The 23,245-nt window shown below is 49.7% G+C and overlaps 1 protein-coding gene across 2 annotated transcripts in view; it reads right to left on the reverse strand.

Annotated features, from left to right (window-relative positions):
• Lmf1 (lipase maturation factor 1) overlaps window positions 1-23,245 on the reverse strand; it is a 77,602-nt gene that overhangs the window by 11,972 nt on the left and 42,385 nt on the right. Inside the window, exons 5-6 of one of the 2 annotated variants that reach the window (XM_051181101.1) lie at window positions 14,535-14,600; window positions 2,786-2,953 (exon numbers count right to left, since the gene is read on the reverse strand). In XM_051181101.1, coding sequence (XP_051037058.1) covers window positions 2,786-2,953; window positions 14,535-14,600 — 234 coding nt within the window. The remainder of the gene's footprint in view (window positions 1-2,785; window positions 2,954-14,534; window positions 14,601-23,245) is intronic. The other variant, XM_051181102.1, reaches the window with a different exon arrangement.

The following is a 23,245-nucleotide window of genomic DNA, read 5'->3' on the forward strand; positions in this document are numbered from 1 at the left end:
GTCATCCCCTCAGAGCTCTTCGGCCCTTCCCACGTGGATCCTGCAACCTTGCAGGGATCCTCGGAGCAGCTGTGTAAACTGAGTGTGGGAGGAAGTGAGTGAACTCAAGCTCTGCCTGGCCCACAGGAAGGAACACAGGAACCAATGGGTCAGGACACAGTGCAGCTCCACACCAGGCTGCGCTCGGATGCCAAGGCTGTGTGTTGGCCACAGCACTGCATGGTAAGGAGCACATAGTCACTCCCAACACCTTCCACAGGGGCTCGTGGGATGGTAAAGATCATGCCTGCTGACCCTGATCCTATACTCAACTCTGCCTGGTGGGCAGGAAGAGTCTCAGCTGGATCTGGGGGATGTCAGACCAGGCCTGGGGAAAAGCCATAGGCCTGGATAGCTCCATTTTCTTCTGGACATAGTATGGCCAGTTCCATGCTCCCCATCATGCGAGTCAGGTGGGAGCTGCTAACCCAGGGATCCCCTACTGACAGAGTGGATGCAGGGGACACCTTGCTGCCTCTGAAAGGACTACAAGGAGTTAAAAGTGGCTCAAGGCTGCTGGCAGCTCTTGGAGGGTGTGGTGTAGGCTTCTTCATTTCCTAGGGTGTCCCACATGGGGGTTGTACACAGGAAGAGGAGACTCCTGAACCCCAGGAGACCCCAGACCCCCAAGGCTATGCCCAAATGAGGACTCTTGACATCTGTCTCTGGTATCTGTGCAGCTGAGGCACTGCAGACAGCTATTGCCAACATCAAAGCAGCTTTGGCCTCTGCAAAAAGTCCCCAGTGCTTAGTGTGGACACATGTGCCTGCCTTGGCTCTCACTCTCCCTGAGTCTCTGGGTATTATTATCCTGGAAGGTCCAGCCTAGGCACTAACTTCCTTACACCCTATCCAACCTTATACCTGAGCCAGAACAAGAGATGGAGACACACCCAAGGCTACAGCTCTTCCTCAATGTCTGGTCCATCCACCTGGATGGTCCTACTTCCCAGGCAGGGTGGGGTCTGGAACTGGGGCCACTAGGGCACATCTTTTTGTCATCTCAAGATTGGCACTGTCTGTGGCCTTCAGGAGATGTGTGGGAAATAGGCATTTCGTGCAGATATCAGCTCTGAGAAAATATGAGTGCTTAAGCTATAGGGAGGGGTCTCAAACACATGACCGAGAGAAGCTGGCTAGAGAGGTAACACAGTGTGGTTCCAAATCCAAGAGGCTTGGGAAATGCTGAAGGCCAGGGGTCAAGGTGGAGGAAGATGAAGCAGTGCTCCCATGACTCTCACGGTAGGAAGATGTCTGCATGACAGTGATGGTGCAAAAACATTCTCCATTGTCCATACCCAATGAATGCTCTGTGGACTTGGGTTAGTCATGAGTCATCACTGCACCATCACCTGGCACCCCATCAGTGCGAAGTGCTCATAGTGGGGATGTGGGCACAAAGGAATTTTCTATAATCTCTACATAGCTTATAGAGTACCCTGTTAAAATACAAAACAAAAAGGAGCCAACGTATTGGAGTACTGAGAGCTAGTGAACAGGCAGTAGCCAGAGATGACTTAGCAACCAAAGGTGCCAGTGAGACTCAAACATCTGCTTACAGTCAGTCCTGATTTAAACACAGCCCTGCATAGAGAGACAGGACATGAGGGACAGGCTCACAGATCCACAATTTGCACTGAGGAGAACATGATGTCCCCTCTTCCCTTCAGCTAATAAATTTGAAAACAGCTGAAACTGACATATGTATTCCCAGGAGAATGCTGACCGCCAAAGCTGCATTGAGAAGGATGTCCCACAGCCATAGGCCTGGCCACGGCAGAGCTCTCAAAGCTTTTGCTCAGAAGCATACACAACTGCCCAAGCTTCTGAGAACAGGCTGCCTGGGTCTCTGAGGACCCTTTAGAGAGAGAGGGGATAGTATTTTGAGTGTGGGGCAATGAGCCCAGACAGGGAATCCACACTAGGCCCATATTATGCTGGAAAACTACAGACAGGTCTCTCTCACTGACAACCATGCAAAATCTAAAACAAAACATTGGCAAATTAGCCCAGCAATATATTAAAATATCTACAGCATGACCAAGCTGAGTTTATTCTAGAATATGAAACTAGCTCAACTGGAGCAGCAGTAATATAATTCACCTCATTAACATATTGAAAGGAAAAACCCTGTGAGCCTCTCCTGACTGATGGTGAGCCTGGCTTGGTGGTGCAAGCTTATCATCCCAGGTGATGGGGGAGGCTGAGGAAGGAGGAGCACAAGTTTAAGGGCAGCCTGGACAACTTACTGAGATTCAAAAACCCAAAGGGGATGAGGCGTAGAGGCACATGCTTATAACATCAGCACTCAGGAAGTAGAGGCAGAAGGACCACAAATTCAAGGCCAGTCAGGGCTGCATGGCAAGACCCTGTCTTAAACAAACAACTCGCCCCAATTCCTGGTAGACTTGTCGACCTATAGAAAGACACTTAACATTTTAGGGTTGGATTCAAGAACACAGCACGTGTTTGTGTGGAGCAGAGGTGTGCCTGAACAAGATCTGTGTCCCTGCCTGCAGGCGGCTCTCGGAGGGCAACCAGACATCACCATGGGCTCATGGAGGCTGGGGAAGGGGACCCTGGAATCCAGCCTGGACCGGATGCAGTGGGAAGCCTGCAGGGGGTGAGATGGAGCTGGTGAGACCTCTCCCCATGGCTCCTGTGCTAACACATAAACGATGAGGCAGGCTGTTGTCTTCTGTAGACACATGGGGACCTCAAGTGGTGGCACCTTGGCACAGCCTACCTGGAAAAGGATCTGTAGCACCCCGTGAATAAGGCACATCCGGCGCCCGAGGAACAGGAAGAAAGGCACGAGCAGCTCTAGGAAGTGGTTGCTGAGGGTCTCGAAGCGGTGGAACCACCAGGGTGACCTGTGCAGGTAGTAAGCCATCGGGTTGGGCACTGGCTGAGTCTGTGGGGACAAAAAGGGCTTCTGAATTACCAACCTTGGCTGACAAGAGTGATACTACCCTGGCTATGAAGAAGCCATCTGTTCTCTATCCCTGTAACTGGCCTAGCCCATCAGGGCTGGAGGACTTCTATGGGCAGGCTATTTTGAAGCAAAAGCAAGGTTTTTTTGTTTGTTTGTTTGTTTTGTTTTGTTTTTGTTCTGTTTTAAACCCTCACTATGTATAGGCAAAAGTATAATCTATAGTTGAAGGAGACATCTTTAAACACTTGAGAACAGATAAAGAATCTAAAGATGCAAGAACCAGCCTGTTGCCCCTAAGCATCAGTGGAGCTGTGGGTGGCAGCTGCCTGAGGCTCATGGGTCACCGAGTTGCCCGTGGCCTGCCACCCAGTACTCAGTCCACCTCAGGTCCCCTACCCACTGCCATGCTCCATGGGCTCTGGGGTCCTTTTGCCCTCTCAGGGCCCCCCGCAGACCCACACGGGCTTGTTACACAGGAAATGGGCTTGAGCATAGGGACTGGAGTTAGGAGGTAAGGGTCACAGTAGCAGTGGCTCTGAACAATGGGAGCAGGAGGTGACAGGAGGCAGAGAAGGGGCTGGAATGATGCTCAGAGGACAGAGCGTGGTACTTCACTTATTCTTAGGCACGGTCCCTTTGGGATTTCACCTTGGCCATGGGACACCTAAAGAGCCCGTCTTCATAGGTGTGGAGCCCCCTGCCAGAAGGACACCTCCCCCAAGCCTGGGCTTCTACATGTGCCTAGCTCCACCCCACGCAGGGCCCCTGCTACTTGAACCATCCATGTGATCACAAGGAAAATAAACAGCTTAGTAGGACAGGACAGAAGCCAAGCTTTTCATTTAAGGATGCTCCAGGCCACCCTCAGCCTAGCTCGGTGGGGGGAAGGGGGCATCACCTCCCTCTTTTAACTGTTTGCCAACAGAATAAGCAACTGGCTTAGCAAAGTGACCCAGCAGCCCTGTGCCAGGATCTCTGTCCGCCAGATCCACCCTTCTCTTTACTTTTCTCCCAGATGCATCACTCCAGCAGGACCAGAAAATGAAGCACACTCGGCATGCTGCCTCCACCCGGGGGCTGCTGCAGCCCTTGTCACTGGTCCTCTGTTGGGCAGATCCTGGGAATCAGTGTCGACCTCCACACGCCTTGGACTTGGAGACTCCGCCCCAACTGGAGACACTGTTTTCACAGGAATAATCTAAGGATGAAGCAGTGCAGCTCTTCACCTAGCAATGGAGTGTCACAGCCTCCAACCCTTGAAACTCCCAGAATCTCCAGCAAGGGCAGGAAAGCAGAGACTGGGGGAGGGTGGACATGGCCACATACATACTGGCAAACGAGTACAGGGCTGGCGAAGACATCACTTCAGGTTGGTAAGTAACGGTGCCTGCAGAGTCACTGTGTTTCAGATTTGCACAATTTCCCTCAGCTTGCAGGACTACGAACTACAAAGAGCGAAACACCCTAACTCAGGCATTGATCTCAACTCAGCCAGGATTCTACACAAATGCAGTGAGGCAGTAGCTGGGGAACTAGAAACTGGATTCTATAGGGAGAAGCCCCCCACTGCAGTTCCCACGGACTTTCCTATACCAGATAAAAAGTAGAATAATGATAGAAGGCAGCGTTGGTGAGCAGTGCTACTGGCCTTCCCCATCGATGGGCCACTCTTTTCTGAATGCTGCACCTCTGCTGAAGGTATCCTGGGGAGCACGGCCTTCCTCCATCTGTGGGCCAGGGCTCACTGTCCAGCAGGGTCGGTTCTGTGAACTGAAACCTCAAGGCACAGTGCCCTAGGGTCACAAGGGAGGGCTGCAGCCTCTCTGCTTACCACGCCAGGGACAAGGCTCATTTCTGTTTGCATGAAAGCTGGGGCGTGAGTAAGTGTGACTGTGGTGGGGGTGGCAACACTGCACCCCATAAAGCACAAGAGAGCCCCGAGAGCCACTGACACCTCAGTCCTGCTGGAGGCCCGGCCTGCTCATCAGACAACGGTGACGAAATGTCTCGATGGGCACAGTATAGTCCAGACCTCGGGCCACAGTTTACAGGTCAGTTTACAAGTATGTGCTGCAAAGAGACTATCTTAAATGAGGAGAACACAAGGAAGCATGGGGTGAAGATGCCTAGCTGGGGATCCTGAGGGTGGCACATCCTGGGGAGACACAGGTCTCTGTTGTTCTTGCCCTGGCCCCTGCTGAAAACAGCCAAAGGACAGAAAAGTCTGCCTCCTCCCTCCAGACAGATCACATGCTTGGGGTCGACAGTTAAGGGGGACACCTTATTGCATCTGGAAGACAAATTTCTTACAACTCTCAAGTGCCACATGTTGACTTGGTCACTGATGACTGCCCCCTACAGCCCTCACCATTGGCCAATCCCCAGCCGTCTATATACCGGCCCCACCTGGAGCTCATAGGAAGGTGGTACATTTGTGCCCACTTCAGGCCCCACCTCAGACTCCAGTAGCCCCTCTAATACCTGAATATTGCTTACCACCAGGGAATGTAGAGGCGACAGGTACCAAGCTCATCCTTGGAATGACTAGCATTGATGGTGTAGTCCTCAGCACAAACAAGGCTACCATGTTCCAGGAGGAGAGCAGACTAGCAGCCTATGGATCATGGTGACTAGTTCTTGGAGATCCAGACTCAACATGGTGGGCACCTCTGGGCAGGGGTGGGAGGTGTGGAAGCTGTGCCATGGGCACCCTGACAGTGCTGAGCACTGACTGCTGGCTGCTTCCCATACTCTGGGGTGACTGGGGGATGGAGAAGGGAATGCGAGCCTTAAAGGTACTCAGGTTAGGGTGACCCTGGCATGATCAAAGCGCTGTGAACCAGCTGAGGCCATGTGGGTTCCTCTGTGGTACAGATGACCACATATGGTGTCTAACAGCAGTTCCCCACTGCATATGAACCCAGTGGGCCATCTGAGAAGAGAGTCCATGTCCTCTCTCGTCAAGACCCAGCTAGCCACTGAGCTTGTTTTCACTAAAAGAACCCAGGCAAATGATATCTCATAGCCTTGTGAAGCTAGGTACACAGGATGCCCCACTGTGAGATAAGCTCCCTCCATATGAGGAAGGCCACAAGGCCATCCTCTGTGAGGACAGTTACTCTCCTCTGCGGACTGCCATTTCCACGTGGCAAGAGTCTCGCTGCTGTAGGAAGGCTACCCCCATATGAGGAAGTTCACTGGGCTGCATCTAGGTCAGGCTGCTGTGTGGACAGCCACACGGGGCAGCATTGATGTTCTAAGGAAAGTGGAGACCCCGGCACATGGCACTAGCCTTTGCCTGATGTGTGGGTGGCCCTGCCTTACATAGTGTAAAGCAGAACCTCCAAGAACCTGGGCCATCACATCACAGACCCTCGAAAAAGAAAGATTCCTTCAAATTCAAAAGTCTATGGGACTGTAGCAGATTTACGACCCCACTGTTTGTTTTCTGCACAAAGAACAGACATGCATTTTGAAAGCCATTATTAGTCTAAAAGCAGCATTACTGGAACTTTGGCTTGTGATCTCATGACTTTTTTCATAGAACACGAGACTAACACATTTAAAGTATTGTTAGCTCAAGCTAAGGACTCAAATGCATAAAGGCATAATTCTGAGGCATCAACAACTGAGGAGAGCAGGACAGGACACATGGGAGCAGAATGTTTACCCGTATGCTATTCTGCGAGGCGAAGCTGGTATAAACCACTTCAGATGTTCAGTATAATTCCCATGGAAACTGCAAAGCGATACTGAAATCACACAAAAGGTAACACGGAAAGAATTTACATTTATACCATTAAAATGGCACGTGACAGGTTTATCAGCAGAAGAGTCTGAGGAGGAAAACGGCGTGTGTAAGAAGACTGAGAAGCTGAGATGCAGGCACACAAAGAAAATTAAAGAGAAATAAAGCACTAGTGGCCTGGGGGACAACTTTAAGCAGTGTAACACATGGGTAATCCGATCCCCAGAGGAGGGTATGTGAAACGTTTTTCAAATGTGATGAAACCCACAAACCCATAAATACAAGAAACTCAGCAGACCTCAAGCATAAGAAACAGGAAGAGAATGACACTACTCTAATCAAACTGTTCAAGATTTGTGATAAAGAGAAAAATCTTGAAGCAAACAGAATGAAGATGTGTTACAGAGAGGCAGACACAGATCCCTCCTGGGGAATGACACAGCCGAGGGTACACAGAACACCCTTAGGGCACTAGCCTGTCAGCCTAGAGTTCAGAGCTCCAGGGGAATAAAGACTGCCAGGTAGCGGGAGTGCTGAGAGATTCCATGAGCCACTCTATGAGAAGGCGAGGGAAACCAAGGTAGAAGAAAAGTTCAGGTGGGAGTCGGTAAGCCGACTGATGGGCACAGGGGCCGCTTTCTACTCTCATTATTTAGTTAAAAAAACTATTTTAGTAAGCCAGGTGGTGGTGGTGGCCCAGACCTTTAGTGAAGGTCACACGATAACTTTCTGGAGTCAGGTCTCTCCTTGCACTGTGAGCTTTGGGATCAAACTCAGGTCATCAGGCTTGCTGGGCAAGTGCTTTCACCTGCTGAGCCATCTCACTGGCCTTCAATTAAATAGCTTTAAAAGATGTGAACACCAAACAACGCACAGTTTACAGTATATAAAAGCAAACAGTGTGACAACAGCAGCAGCCAGTTTTAAATTCGTATCACTTGAAAGTGAACCGAGGTGGTCACTCATCCATTATGTCTTATACATGTGTGTATATGAGTGTATGTGTGTGAGTGTACATATGTGTGTGTATATAGGCCTGTGCACAGAGCATGCACGCATACATGCATGCACACACACACATACAGTATAAATCCTTAAAAACCACAGAAATAAGAGTGACACAAAATTATAGCTAACAAGCCAAACAATGATTAAGTAACCAAATGAATAGAGTTACACAGAGTTTTAGCTAGTAAAAAATAAGAGCCACAAAAATATTCCATGAACCCATAGAAAGTCAGAAAAATATGAAAAAAGGGGATAAAGAATGGACAGTAGAAAGAGAAAACAAACTTACTGGTGACAGATTGAAATGTGTTTGTCCCCAAGAATTCAGCTAGAGTAAGCAGCCTAAACACTCAGAATCATGCTGCCCACAAGAAGTGACTCCAAAGGTGAGGACATATACAGAGGTAAGGATGAAGAGCCACCACAAAGGCACCTGTCACCTGCAAGCTGGAGCATAGTGGGACCAAGCAGAGACAGGGAAAGATCAGGGAAGAGGAGGCTGTCTCTGGCCCCCATGAGCACACCAGCACAAACATGTGTGCACAGAACAACACCAAATATACAAAGCCAAGGGGAGAGAACTACACCTGCTATAGACAGAGAATCAGGAAGTGCACAGCGGAGTTGGGAAACACTACCAAGCAGCAGCATCTTGATAACCACTGTCCGACACATAGCACGGACTCTAATGCTTGAGTGGAATTACTGGAAAAGATGAACCAAAAGACTCAAGGCATGGAAAGTATTCTCCCTGACAGTAAAGAAATTAAATGAGAAACCAATAAGAGAAAGCTATCTGGAAAGTTCTCACATATTTTGAAGTGCAATTACACACTTCAAGCTTGTCTTTGCATTCCAGTGTATATTATGTCACTTAATTCCCATAGCCACCTGGGATAATATGTCACCAAACTAAGTGCAGGATCAGAGCCAGAGGGGTAGTCTGGGTGTTTCTGTCCTCACCAGTAGTGACTTCAAGACCTTATACCCGCTTGTCTTTGGTGGCTTGTCTTTTATGAAAGGTGACCTGGATATGCAAGGCCACCACTCCTGGACCCTGATCTGGTGGCTTGTTCTTCCTAGTGACATGGGGCACAGGCCTGACTCTACAGCCTGAAGAAACTACTCTGAGACTGGAGTCCAGCCAGGCTGTGCCTGGGGCTCTGACATGTATAGATCCAGAACACATATAAAACAATTTCTTCCTACAAATCAAGGAAACTGCCAGTGGACAAGCATATAAGCCATAGCAACCAGGCCACTGGATGCAAGAGTCACCGCCTCCATAAAGTTAACACTTACAGCTTTCTCAGGGATTGTTTAACCTTGGTACAAATGTTTCCCAGATCAGTGGGCCCCTAAATTGCAGGGTATTCAGTGACCCTTGTCCAATTACAGCCCAAGACAGCTGGCAGTGTGTGTCTCCCAGTTGCAGTTAGAAGTAGTGTCTGCTGGCTGGAGCCCCACACTGGGTGATTTCTGGGTGCGGGAGGAGGAAAAGTGGTGCTGGACTCTGTGGTGTTGAGTTAGTGGGAGCTGCTCCAGCCACAGGCCCTGCACATGGATGTCTGTATGAGCTCTGAGGGATGGAGAAGGCATACTTGTCTGTACTGGATCATGAGACCATGCTTGTCTAGGTCATCATGTATTTAAGAATTAATTAGTTCTTGCCAGGCATGAAAGCATATACCTTTAATACCAGCATATGGGAGGCAGAGGCAGGCAGATTTCTGAGTTTGAGGCCAGCCTGGTCTACATAGGGACAGCCAGGACTATACAGCAAGACTCCGTCTCAAAACAAGAATGAGTTTTTGCAATACTGGGACACAAACAACCTCAGTACTCAGGAAGGAGCCTGGCATATGACCTGGGATGTGCACGAGGCAGATACTTGGACCATAGACTCTATTCCTGGAGGACAGTAAGCAACCTGAAGCCCTGCAGCTGCCCATAGAGCCTGGGATGCAGTCAGGCTTGTGGGTGTTGGCTTGCAAACACCAGCCCCAAGTACGAGGCCTTCCTGGGCCTCGGGTGATGACAAAGAGAGGTGGGAGTGGCTGCTGGGAGGCTGAGTGGCAGATGTCTCTGCCAAGCTTGGTGACTGAGGCTATGCCAAGATGGTCTGACAGGGACTCCTGCCATTCCTCCTCAGCTCCCCTCACATGTGACAGCTCCAAGAACAACCACAGGGAGGTAGTGGTCAGTGTGGAGACACAGACACATCCCTCGAAAGACTGCTCAAGTTAAGAGGAAACAGATCAACACAGAAGACACAGCCTCAGCCCAGCCGACCATATATCACATGGACCAGTCTTATCTTACCGGAGCCCACCCTGTTCCTCAGTTACAACTGACTGGCAGGCTTCCTAGAAGCCTGGGCTGTGGAGGCAGGTGTAAGGACAGCAAAAGTATTCTGTGTGAGAAGTTGCACCCTCAAGTCACTCCTTCCCGTGGTGCATTTCTCCCAGCTCCTGCTGAGGAACTGGCAGATGGCATCTTCAGGCTGGGCTGCCCCAGCTCCAAGTGCAGGGGAAGCATCCGAGACACATGCCCACACCCAAGTACTTGGCACCCTAGGGATTAGTGCTATCCTTGTTGCAACCTGGGGCCATCGTTGCCATCTTTAGAGATAGGAAACCTACACAGGAAACGAAGCCTCCTACTCTCAAGAGAGAGAGAAGAGAAACTATAGCAATGCTAAACAAAGCTGCCTGTGGGCACAGACTCCATTCCTAGTTAGAGAAATGGAGGAACAGGGGAGAAAGCCGCAGAGCCCAGGTTCTCAGGCTCATGCAGCAGGCTGTCCACTACCTGCATCAGGTATACTGCCCAAAATACAAAAACATGTGTACAAATACATGCATGTTACAGAACACATATGTAGACATGCAAGGATGTGCACTGACACACCCGCGGGCTTTGTCCAGCCTGCCAGTTCCCAGGCATAATCATGGCACCTGTGTTGTCCTGACCATGGTGGAGGTGACATCAGCTGCTCCTACCATGGGCTTGACACTCTAACTTAAAAACAAGTAACACTGCACAAAGGCTTCCTTTGTGCATGCTGAGGCTGCGGGGCTTCACCAATAATAGGAGCTGAAAGTGATTTATTTCCCTGGATTAAAGGTCAGCTCAGCAAAGCAATAGTGCAAAGTTCTATTACCTCATTCATGTTGCCCTGAGCAAGGCAGGGGAAGGAGGGGGAGAGAGAGAAAATGAGAGGGGTGGGCAGAGACCGGCAGACTGAATGAGAGGGGGAGACAGATAAAGGGAAGAGGAGAGAAAAAGGGAGAGAGCGCCTGGGGGGTGGGGGAGGCGGAGGCAAGTACAGTTCTCTGTAGGTGACTGTGGTCAGGCCAGACATCTTCCAACAGTTCAGTGAACCAAAAGACATCATTCCTTGCTAGGATTTAGCTGGAAGCTGTAGGGTGAAGCTTTTTCTACAGTGACATGCTCAACACCAGGTTTGAAGGTGAGAACTGGAAGCATTCTGCCATTGGAAGGTTTGGATCCATTCATGCTGGCCAGAGGCGAACACACAGGTGTGACTGCACACCCTGTTGCTCTAATGGACACAGTGCATTTCAGACACCTGAGTGTGGTACACAGCTGCCTTGGGAGATCTGTACTTATGTCTCCACCAGCAAGTGCTGCAGGCCATGGCATCTCAGCATCATCCGGATGCTGCACGCAGTGGGCTGCGACTGTCATGCTATGGGCAAGGCCCAGAGCTTCTTGGCAGGCATTTTCAGATGATGCTCAGGGAGGCTGTTTGTTTGGCTATATGACATCAACATGGAACTGAGCTCCAGGGCCTGCACAACAGCAAACAGGCACCTTGTGTGAGCCACATTTGAGGCTACACTGCAATAAGCAGTAGGGCCCAGGGACCCAACAGTCTTTTCCAGGCTATAGAACACAAGACCTGTGAAGTCACATGGCATGTTCTCCTGCCTCCCAGGCATGGGGTGTCTGATACCAAGCAGAAGAGTATGTGGAGAATTTCATGGGTGGTGTGGCTGCTGCTGGGCTGGGCTTGGAGTTAGGACATCATGAGATGGAAAGAACATGAAGATCACCATCTTAGGGTCCTTTTAACCTTACAATAGTGTATGAGTGACAGATGCTCAGTAGAAACCCTCCCCTGGCAGTCTCCCAGGATGCTCATGAATGGCAGGAGACACCCAGGGACCACTGGCACTCTTCAATGTGCTGTGCTATGTGGAAGCCTGGTTGTAACCCTATGCTTCCAATAGGACACAGCTCTGTCCTAATCTACACTTGGCCTCTGCCCATAGCAGGCCCTGAACCCCCTAGAATGGGCGGCAGTGGGGGTAGGGCATCTTCTGTTGTCCACAATAAATCCATGCTGATGATGCCACTCCTGTGCGAGGTTGGTCATAGAGATTCCTGCCATGAGTTTTCTGCTCACCTGACCCCAGAGTCAGTGCTGGAGGTGGCCATGATCATCAGTTCCAACAGTAAGTTCTTTAGCTGTGCCCACACAGTGAATCACGCCAGGCTGCTCAAGTTTCAGGACTAATGACTCAGGGGGAACCAGAGAGACCATGTATCTTCCCTTTGGCCTTTCCCAAGTATATACTTCACAATGAACAGACTCTGAACAAATGTCCCCTGAGTTCTGTGAGCTGATCTACATGCCATCATAGCCAGGTTGGACAGAGGGTACGGATCACCTGGGACTTGCTGCTTGTGATGACAGCTGTCTGATGTGGGGCTGTGTCCGGACGCGGTTAGGTTTAGACTATGGTCTCTCAGAGCTCAAGAGCCACAGTTTAACCCATCTACAAGTATTGATTCCACAAAGCCTGGCCAGGCACTGGCATTGGCCTGCCTCACAGGCACAGTGGTACCCTCTCTCTCTCTGCCTGTCAATGTCCCTGCAGGGCTGAGATGGAGGATCTGCCCTTGGTATGTTTTTGACTGAATCCAGCTAGGCCTTCCTTTCTCACCCTGCATGCACTGTTGCCTATGAACGGTAGTCTCAAAACCACCGAAACAGAAACAGATACCCCCACAGGTGGTCAGCACTATGATATAAGTTCTAGCCATGTAGTTGGCCTCCTGTTCAGCTGGGTGCCAACTATGGAGTCTGAGGAAACACAGCTCTGAGACAAGGCACTGTGTGGTAGTCCACTGGGGAGAGATCACTCTATCCTATCAGGAAGGCCTTCTCCCATTGCCCCTCACATCACAGCCAGGTCAGTTGGGTCTGGCTCTGTTCCAAGGCCTGTCATCCCCAGGTCTAGCCTAGGTGCCCCCCCCCATCTCTCCTCAAGCACACTGTGCCATGCCTAGGCCAATCCTTAACCAGTAAGAATTGGACTTTGGGCAATTTCCAGCATCTCTAGGCTGGCTAGTGGCATACTCTCTCCACTAGCCACACTTGGACAGAACACCAGCCTGTCAACCTGACCCATAAGGCAAAGGGACCGCCTTCCCCTACCTAGCCTATCAGAGTCCAAAGCAGCCAACAGGCTCCTGAATCTTCACCAGGCAGACTGCCGCAGTGGCCAGGTGGCTTGTATGGATGTGAAGAATCCCTGCCTCACATGTGCTTGGCCAGGCCCTGGGGTCAGGGCACCTGAGATGCTTTAGCTCGAGTGGGCCTGGGTTTATCATGAGATGCAAGATGTATGAATGGAAGCAGAGGCTCCAGTGTGTGGTTGTCCTGCAGAATAGGCCTCACATGGCTGTGTGTCAAGGAAACACTGATGCATCAGTTCCCCATGAATCCTGCATCCATCCAGATAGTTCCTGGACTCGCCAGCACTAACCACCATGCTGTGTGGATGTGGGGCCATCCTAGTAAGCTGCTGCTACCCGAGGGATGGGGCAGCTCAGGCTTCAGTGATGGGCTCTGATCCCTCTCCTCTGTGCCATGGCCTGTATGTGGAAATAGCTCATTGTATACAACCAGGCACTCATCCTAATGGATGCTTTCCTGTCACTGCAAGGCCAAGCATGCTTTCTCTCTGGCACTCACAGAAGGTGGAAACCCCACCATAGGACGGTGGGGTCCCTAGTCAAGTAGAGACACAATTTCTGGGCTAGATGGGGATGATGGCATGGGGCCTCTCAAGACCTTAAAAAGTAAAGTCTAGACATCCTGGTTAACCACAAGCAGACAATGCATTCCCTGCAGCTGATTGACAGTGATAAGCACACCAGAGGAGCAGCTGCATGGGCTAGTGTTTTCAGTGCTTAGAGGACTTAAGTGTCTAGACTCAGTATAAAGTATGACAGAGGCAGAGACTGGTACCCACAGCTCTCAACGGGGAGAAGGCAGTAACTAACTGCTAATCTCTAGCAGTAGGCAGTGTGGGCTGTGGGCTGGGGCAGGGAGAAGAAAGGAATGTGAGGCTCTCCCAGCTGGACAGCACCATGATGTCACACAACCTTGGATTAATTTGCAGGATGAAGCTTTCCCTGACTTCATCTCCAACACAAGCACATGAACATCTGTAAGGGCAGGCTGTCTTGAGGGACAGAGACCTGGGCTAAGGGTCCATGTTACTCTGGTGCCTGGGATAACTGTCTTTGGGACAGTGGAGTAGCCTCACCCTGTACTATCAGGACAGAGAGACACAGCTCCCAGGATGGGGCCTAGCCTGGCCTAAAGGGAGGCCTGGGCAGAAAAATGGAACCAGATAACCAAAGGAACCAGCCCAGAAGTAGAAGACACTATAAACCACCTGATGATCTGCCCCTGCTCTAGAGAAAGGAAGGAAGGATGAAGGAACTTCTGACAGTAGCTTCAGTCACAGCCAGATCTGTGCTCACCTCATAGTGGAAGTCCATACAGGTCAGGTCCAGCCAGCACTTGTCCCCACGGATCTTGATTAGGCCCTGCAGACACAAGACAGGACAGCATCAGTCATGGGCCAGTGGTTGAGATACAAGGACCCCAAACAGGATTTACTCCTGGGGATGAGAAGTGACCCATCCCCAAAGGCTAGGTTGCTGTGCTTCAAATGGAGGGGCTCTTTCTGTGGGAAGTATTCCAAGAGATAAAATCCAAAGAACTTTATGATAAGCACACATGCTTATCATAAAAGCTGACATGCTCACAGCCAGAATGACATCCTCTGCAAAGCTTGTATTATTTTGGGATGGCATATTGGGGATGGAACCCAGGGCCTCACCCATTTTAGGCAGTCCCTAAATGGCACCCATGGACCATTCTGTACTTTCTTTAAAACCATTCTTTAAGGAGATAGGAAGATAGACCACTTAGTAAAGTGCTTGCTGGACAAGCATAAGGACCCGAGCTCAATGCTCTGAATCCACATAAAAAGCTGGCCAATGGTGGTACACATTTGTAATCCCAGTGTTGGGGAGGTGGAGAGACAGACAGACACTGGCTGGCCAGGATTCAGTGAGCTTACACCAACAAGGGATCCTGTATCAAAGGAGGTAGATGGCATTCCTGAGGATGACACTCAAGGTGGTCCTATGGCCTCCACATGCAACCTCACATACATATATGTACCTGCACGCGTGTGTACACACACACACACACACACACACACACACACACACACACGAAAAAGAAAAGAAAAAGAAGCAAACTGGTTGAGGAGATGGCTTGGTGAGTAAAGTGCTTAGAGTGCAAGCATTAGGATCTGAAATTGGATCCTCAACATCCACATAAAGAATCTGGATGCAGTGGTGTCCATCTATCCATTTGTAATGCCAACTTAGAGAAGCAGAGATCCTGGAGGCTCACTGGCTAGCATAGCTCCTGGTTCAGTAAAAGACAGTGTCGCAGAAAACTAAGCTGTAGTGTGATAGAAGATACCCCATATCAATCAGCATGTTAGAATCCCCCACAATGCACCCCCAACATGCACCTGTACACATACCACACACCAACAATACAAGGCTATCATAGTAATGCAGGTGTCTTTAATGAAGAAACTGAATCCAAAGGTTCAGAGCCTACACTGCAGATACCCAGGATATTATCAAGGGAAGAGCTGTCAGCACCCCCAAAAGGTTCAGAAGGTTCAGTGAAGGATGGAAATGTGCTTCCACATCCATGTGGCTGCTCCAGCCAATGAGCGGTGTTGGTGAGAAGCCCGGGCTCAGACTGGCAGAGTCTCCCCATGAGCGGGACGTGCCCAGAGCTGAGGACTGGGCACCGGAGGGGAAGTTTGCAGAGGAGCTTCTGTGAGTCAGATGAGAGTGGGAGCAGCACCCAGAAGTTGGTCCTCATGGCTCTGCCTCAGCCACCTCCATATTCTGCCTACATGTATTACCTGGCCTGTCCACCTTCTCTCAGGGAAAGCCAGGTGACTTGCTTGTATATCAGGAGCACAACTACCCATGAAAGAACTAAAACCTCAGCTTGAGATACACAGGTTCAACTCCAATCATTTCCACGCTAGCTGAGAAAGAAGGTGAGGAAACAGCCTCAGAGAAAACAACCCAGGCTTCTGAGATGTAGTTCCTGTAGCTACAACTGTCCCTGGAGGGTTTTTGTGGGGGTTCTATTCACCACTATCTATTCATCTACCCATCTACCCATTATACATTTATAAACCATCCACTCATCTATACATTATTCATTTACATACCATCTATCCACCATCATCTATCCATCAACCATTTGTCCACCATCCATCTAACACATCATCCATTTACCCACACACCATTCATTATTCATCCCTCATCCATTCACTTATCTATCATTTAATCATTTGTCATCCATATATTTATTATCCATCTATCCACCTATCTATCTACTCACCCATGGCCTATCCATCATCTATCTGCGGTGATATATTGCTTATGATCTAATAATGCATGCCTGGAGATCAGAATGCAAAGTTAGCCACAGCCATAGAGGCCAGGCAGTGGTGGTACACACACTTAATCCCAGCAGCCGTACTAGTTACCCACAGAAGTTGGGCAGTGGTGGGGCACACCTTTAATACCAGCAGCAGAGAGGTATATAAGACGGGAGCAGGGTCTCGGAGCTGGTATTCAGTCATAGGAATGAGTCTCTAGCCACATTGAGGACAGGATCTCCCAGTCTTGGTAGAGGTAAGAACTCTCTGGTGGCTTGGCTGTTTTGCTTTTCTGATCTTCAGCTTGAACCCCTATATCTGTCTCGGGGTTTATATTATTCATGCTACATCTATCTACACACCACTCACCCAATCACCCACCCATCAACCACCAGTGGGACATCCACTGGATATTCACTGGTCCATCTACCATCAATCTACCACAAGCTTACAGACCCAGACTGAGTACCAATAAGGTCTGGGTGGGCATAGAAGAAGCCATAACTTATAAGGTGCAGGAAGGGGAAGATGCAGGTCCATCAGAAGAAAGGTCAAAAAGGGGTCTTAAGTTGCTAAGACAAATTGGCACAGATAAGTGAAGTATAAAAAACAAGAATTTGGGCTGGAGAGATGGCTCAGAGGTTAAGAGCACTGGCTGCTCTTCCAGAGTCCCTGGGTTCAATTCCCAGCACCCACATAGCAGTTAACAACTGTCTGTAACTCCAAGATCTAACACCCTCACACAGACATGATGCAGACCTCTCAGCAAGGCTCAGATTGCTGTTCACCAGCTGAATGGGTTAGTCTAGGCCTCCTAACAGCTGTTCTAACAAAAGCTAGCACACTGAAACCATGCTAAATATTACTTTCCCAGACACACTAAGAAGATCAACACAGCCTTCTCACACGGGGAGGATGTGGGACAGCTGAGGATGTCAGTTGGCACATAAGTTGCCTATTCAGTCCTCTGGCTGCTGTGGGGTCAGCAATGGTTTCTGTAGCCACCCAAGCAAGGTAACCTAGGTAGTGTGGGGTTGTGTGGGAAGAGAGACATGTCTAGTATTAGACACACTCACAGAGGGAGCCCAGGAGACAGGCTAAGTGGTAGATCTGATATGAAAGCCCAAAGGGGCTGTGGACACAGAGATGAGCCCCCTTAGGGATAGTGTTCAAGCCTGGCAGTGGTGGCACATGCCTTTAATCCCAGCACTCTGGAGACAGAGGCAGGTGGAACTCTCTTTGAGTTCGAGGCCAGCCTGGTCTACAGAGTGAGTTCCAGGACAGCCAGGGCAAAACAAACAAACAAGAATGTAGCCACTGACACCCAGAAAACAAGGTGAGCTTAACTCAGGAGTACTCACACCAGGGTCACATGTGATACATGTGACACTACCTAATGGTGTCTGCTTGTGGAGTCTGGTTTTAGAGGGAGCACTCTGTTCAGAAGCAAGGTCTCCAGGGTGTGTCAGGCCCCACAGGGCTCCCAGCGATCCTGACACCACAGGGGATGTGGGTGCACTGCAGGAAGCTGAACTGCACACTGCCTCCTGGGAGCACTCTATTTAAAGACTGGATGGATGAGTTTCTCTGACAACCAAGTTACCTCTTGGGAAACAAAAACACTCAAGACTGTAAGCTCTGGGGGTGGCATCCAGTGGAAGCCCCATCCTGTACAGCCATGATCACAGGAACACAGCGCTGCTGGGTAGGTCTGTCTGTCTGGTGCCTGAACACTCCCAGCTCTGCAAGGCTCTATTCTGTGTGACCATCAAGTGGGGCTACCGACAGTTGGCAAAACACACCTACTGTGTAGGGACCTGAGAGCTTCCATTAGGGCTAGCTTGATGTCCACGAACTGCAAACCGCTCTATATATATCCCCCAGAACCTGAGACACAGAGAGAGGGACTCTATGGAGACTCACACCAGGAAAAGAAGAAAAAAACAAAATAATTAAAATGTCACTCAAACTCAAAGCTGAGATGAGACACTTAGAAACCTGAGGCATTCTTCGGGAGAGGAAGGCGTTTGAGCTCCTCCCATCCACTCGCTCCTGCTGCAGATGTCAGCCTTCCCACGGGTCTTTCTTTCAGAGTGTCAGAGGAACAAAGCCTTCTTTGAGCCTTTTTCAGCCCAAAATTAATTTAGGAAAAAAAAAATGGCACAGACGGGCCTTAGTATGCCAGACCTAAAGGGAGCTGAGTGACCTTCAGTCTCCTGTGACCCCCTTACTTGCAGCCTGGGAAGGAGAACACCAAGAAGCTGGAATGTTCCAGGCAGATGGAAGATACCTCGGCCTCACATTGAGTGGGGACAAGTGTGTTCCTGTCCAGAAGCTCCAGATTGCAATTCTGCTTCCTAAACTCCCGCTTGGCAATGGAAACCACCATACCAGAAGGACCACGGTGCGATGCTGCCTTGGATGCCTATCTGTCCGGTTTGGTGTACGAGGCCTGAAGTCCCTCTGTATTGCCTCAAAGGCTTGATGGAACCTAGAGCTATATTGGCATCTTAAAGGCAACTAGGCATGGGGCACTGGGCATCTGGTGGGACCACTCCTCACTTGCCAGAGCTGAATTCCTGATGGGAATGCCCATGAGCTCTGCAAGCTGTATTAGGGGTACATATCACATGTCAGCACTGGAGTGACTACACCCATCCAACCTCAAGCCCCCTGTCTCATGCCATATATGCCATATGGGCTCTATGGCTTCTCTGGACTCACTTGTCTCCAGATGTGGGAGGCACAGCCCACCTCCTTGTGGAGTGCACCTACCTTTTCCTAACTTGGCTCAGCAGCACTCATGGACATTGATTGAATGAGCTCCAGGTTGCAGACTCGCAGGCCTCTCCTGGCTCAGTTCTACCCACACATGAAGTGCTTGCTATGAAGAGACAGCAGACCCCAAAGGGCAAACCCAGTGTGTGAAACCCTTTGTGGCACTAAGAGTCAATGGGGCACTTTAATGAAGGTGCCCTGTGAAGATAAAGCTTTTTCTTGCAAACACAATCACCTGCTCAGTGTGCACTGGGCACTGGGAAGATTTGGGATCAGAGGAACCTGGGGCATGATGATCACCTGGCACTTCCGGGCTGGAAAGGAACTCCCACAAGCATCAGGGAAGGTCCATCTGTTCATGCAAGGACTGAGAAAATGCAGTCTCCAAGCAAACAGCCATGTGCTACCGGTGTGTGTGTGTGTGTGTGTGAGAATGGGTATGACAGATGATGGGCCCTGCACAGTCCCTAGAGACAGGTGTGCTATAAGCTTCAGTTAAGCAAACCTCAGGGCAGCACAGAGCTAAGCAGAGCCTGTGATACTACGTTTTGAGAACCCTCAGCAAAGACCTAGTTCAAAATGACAGAGGCGGCTTCTGTCCATGTGACTGGAGCTGGCATGGCTAATTCAGGTCAGAGCCTGAATATACCAAGCCCTGGACACCTAAGGACTTATAGTATAGTTTCACCAAAACACGACTACCACACACCCCCAAACTGACTCCTGGTCTAAGAAGTTAGCTGGGAGACTGTGTGAAACAGTAACGATGTCTACTATAGCTTATCACCTTCCAAGTGCAGATCTCTCATAAATACTTAGAACGAGCTGCCTCTCTGTGAAATAATTTTCCCTTCTGGAAGCTCTGGGCCTCTCTTAGCTACTAACCCCCGCAGAGTCTCTAATTTTCCCAATGACACTCAGGACAGGTCTGATTCACTCACTGTTTCCTCATTGTCAGGCAACATGTGATTCAATAGCATCCGGCCACTTGCATCCACTTGGTCTGTACACATGTGCATTGAGGACACAGTCTTATGCAAAAAAAAAAAAAAAAGCACTCGAGAATAGAAAGAAATGAGTAGAGCTGTAAAGTTTTTGCATCGTGCCCTTTGAGCAGGACCTCAACACCTATGCATGACAAACTTTGATGGGCTACTAGGAATGGATGAGAGGGTTCTGAAAAGCCCTTGCCTGTGCCCTTCTTTTTTTTTTTTTTTTTTTTTTTTTTTTTTTTTTAAGCCTCTGAGGGTCATGGACTGTGTGAGACAAATAGCAGTTGACGCAGTTGAATGGGGACCCAAAGAGGCTGCCAGGGGCCAGCCTGGGACAGCTATATGAAAGGCCTGCAATTGGGGATCAAAGGTCATGACACAGGAGACATGGGGTCCAAAGATTCCCGTGATGTCTCTGAGCAGAGTCAGAGGTCAGCCCTTCTGAGTGTCCTGGGGGATGATGGGCAGGCAGGAAGAAAGCCCCCTTTCTCTAGCTCTGCCCACGCTAATGCAATAAAGCCAATTAGAATGATTGCTCTCATTTCGGAGTTAGGATGCCTAGGACGAGGGAAATGGCAGGGACATCCGTTTCATTCTGTCTTCACAGGCACACTACATTCCAGCATTTATTTCATTATATTTAATACGATTTTACCAGCGGCACTCCAACTCTGAGAAAAGAGCCCGGCAACTTCAAAGCCTGTTTTTGTCTTGGTTCCCTAGCACCGGTTCTTCTCTGCTACCGATGTCTCCACCCTGCTCGCTAACTGTTCAGAGCCGCCCACAAGCCCACACTTCCGTGGCCTGAGCATCATCTCCTGAAGCATCCTGGGGGCGGTGTACGATAAGATGGAAACTGCTTTTAAAATTATCCTGGTTCATCCTGTTCATAACAGTCACTGGGCCTGTCGACAAAAGCAGTCAGCCTCCTGGCTAACAGGGACTTGGCTTTGCAGAAGTCTTGGAGTCCTCACCTCCTAACAACCTGAGGCTGTAGGCCAAGTGGCCCAGCTCTGGAAGCAGACATGAGCAGAAACATACTTCCTTCTACATGAAAAATGACCCACAAGAAAATATCTCAGAGTTTCTCTGTATGCCGTGCATCTAGCCCCACCTCAGCCAATAAGCCTGATATGTGGACACTGTTTATTCCCAACTACAGGTTTCACAACACACTCTGTCTAGGAGGGGATGGGCATCACCCAGGGCTGACCAGGTGCTTCTGGGTATCTCTGTGACTGCTGTCCACTCTTGAAATCTGTTTGCTTTTTATGACAGCTGCTGAGTAAGCTCTTGGGTCAGGCTGCACAATATTTAGAACATCCTGGACACACTGCAGACAGTCCTGGGGCCATCTCTTGCTTCTCCAACAGAAGCTGCTCTATGGGCAACCCTATGAGCTGGCTCTTTTCTACCAGAATGTGTTTCCCACTCAATTCTCAGAGTCACTTACTTGCACCCCCTCCCACTCACTGCTCAGGTCTTCTCTGGCTGCCTCTGCTCTTTGCTGAGCTGTCTTGGCTCTGAGAGGTCTCCTCATGGCCCCAAGTCCCATGTGACTCCTTAGATGCTGCTAGTGGGCAACAACCATGGCCACTGTCAAGGAACATCTGCCTGGCTACTTCATGCAGGTACAGTCCTCCACCTGATGGCCACTACAGCACCCTTTCCTGCTCCCTGGACACACTACAGAACATACTATGGCAGTTTGAATGTAATTGGCCCCCATAATCTCACAGGGAGTGGCACTATTAGGAGGTGTGGCTTTGTTGGAGTGGGTATGACCTTGCTGGAGAAAGTGTGTCACTGTGGGGGGTGCTGGCTTTGAGGTTCCCTATGTCCTGAATACCACCCAGGGAGTCAGTCAACTTCTTGCTTCCTGCTGCTTGAAAGAATCTCAGCTGTTCCTCCAGCACCGTCAGCCTGCACACCGCCATGCTCCCCGCCATGATGATAATGGACTGAACCTCTGAAACTGTAAGCTGTCACCTCAATTAAATGTTTTCCTTATAAGAGTGCCATGGTCATGCTGTCTCCTCACAGCAATAGAAACCCTAAGACGCAGATTCACTCATCACCACAAGACATGTGGTGCCATGGCTGCATTTCACGGCATCCCATATACAAGCAGGTTTGTTACCCACTCTGATGACAGAAGGTTGTGCTATGATAGACACATCATACGTGTCCAGGTCACTTTTAGGAATCTGGTCATCTGACAGGATGTGGGCATTTCCATCCCCACAAAGATTTATCTGATTCCACTCTGGCCAATTTCATGGAGGTCTCTAGCATCTGCCCATTCTGAGCAAAACTACAGGATACCTGTAGCCCTGGGCCCCGAGGACACATTTCTAAGGGCAGGATGGCTGTCCAAGGGTAGCTACATATATCCCCCGAAACAGGAATTTCTGTCACAGGTCCCCAGCAGCTGATATTGCCATGCTGTTCTTATACTTTCTGAAAGGTGTGGTCACTCCTAGCTTCCCACGTGCTCATCAACAAATCTCATACCTTCCTTTGCAAAGAAAACACGTCTTTTGCTCACGTTTCTATGGTTGCAATGTGTGCTCTACATGTTGTATGTCAAAACCATGTGCCCCAAATGTTCTCCCAGATGGTAGTTTCCCAGCTCACTTTTCCAGGGGTCTTTTCAGACAGTCAAGTATAACTTCTCTAACATTTTTCTTCAGTGGGTATTGCTTTCAGCCCATCTCGTCAGTGCTCTGGATGGGTGTCCATGAAGAGCAGGGGAGGAGGTCTGTTCCTGTTCCTGGACTCTGCTCTTCCACTGATATATTTTTCCCAGTGTAGCTCACCAGCAAACTTCAGCTTTAAGGCAAGCTGTAAAAATCAGCACAGTCCTCTAACTCTGTTCTTTTTATAAATAGCCTCTGTATTTTCATACGCAATCCAGAATCAGTCCAGGAGT

This window comes from Phodopus roborovskii, unplaced genomic scaffold (assembly GCF_943737965.1).
Source record: "Phodopus roborovskii unplaced genomic scaffold, PHOROB, whole genome shotgun sequence".
NCBI classification, from domain to species: Eukaryota; Metazoa; Chordata; class Mammalia; order Rodentia; family Cricetidae; genus Phodopus; species Phodopus roborovskii.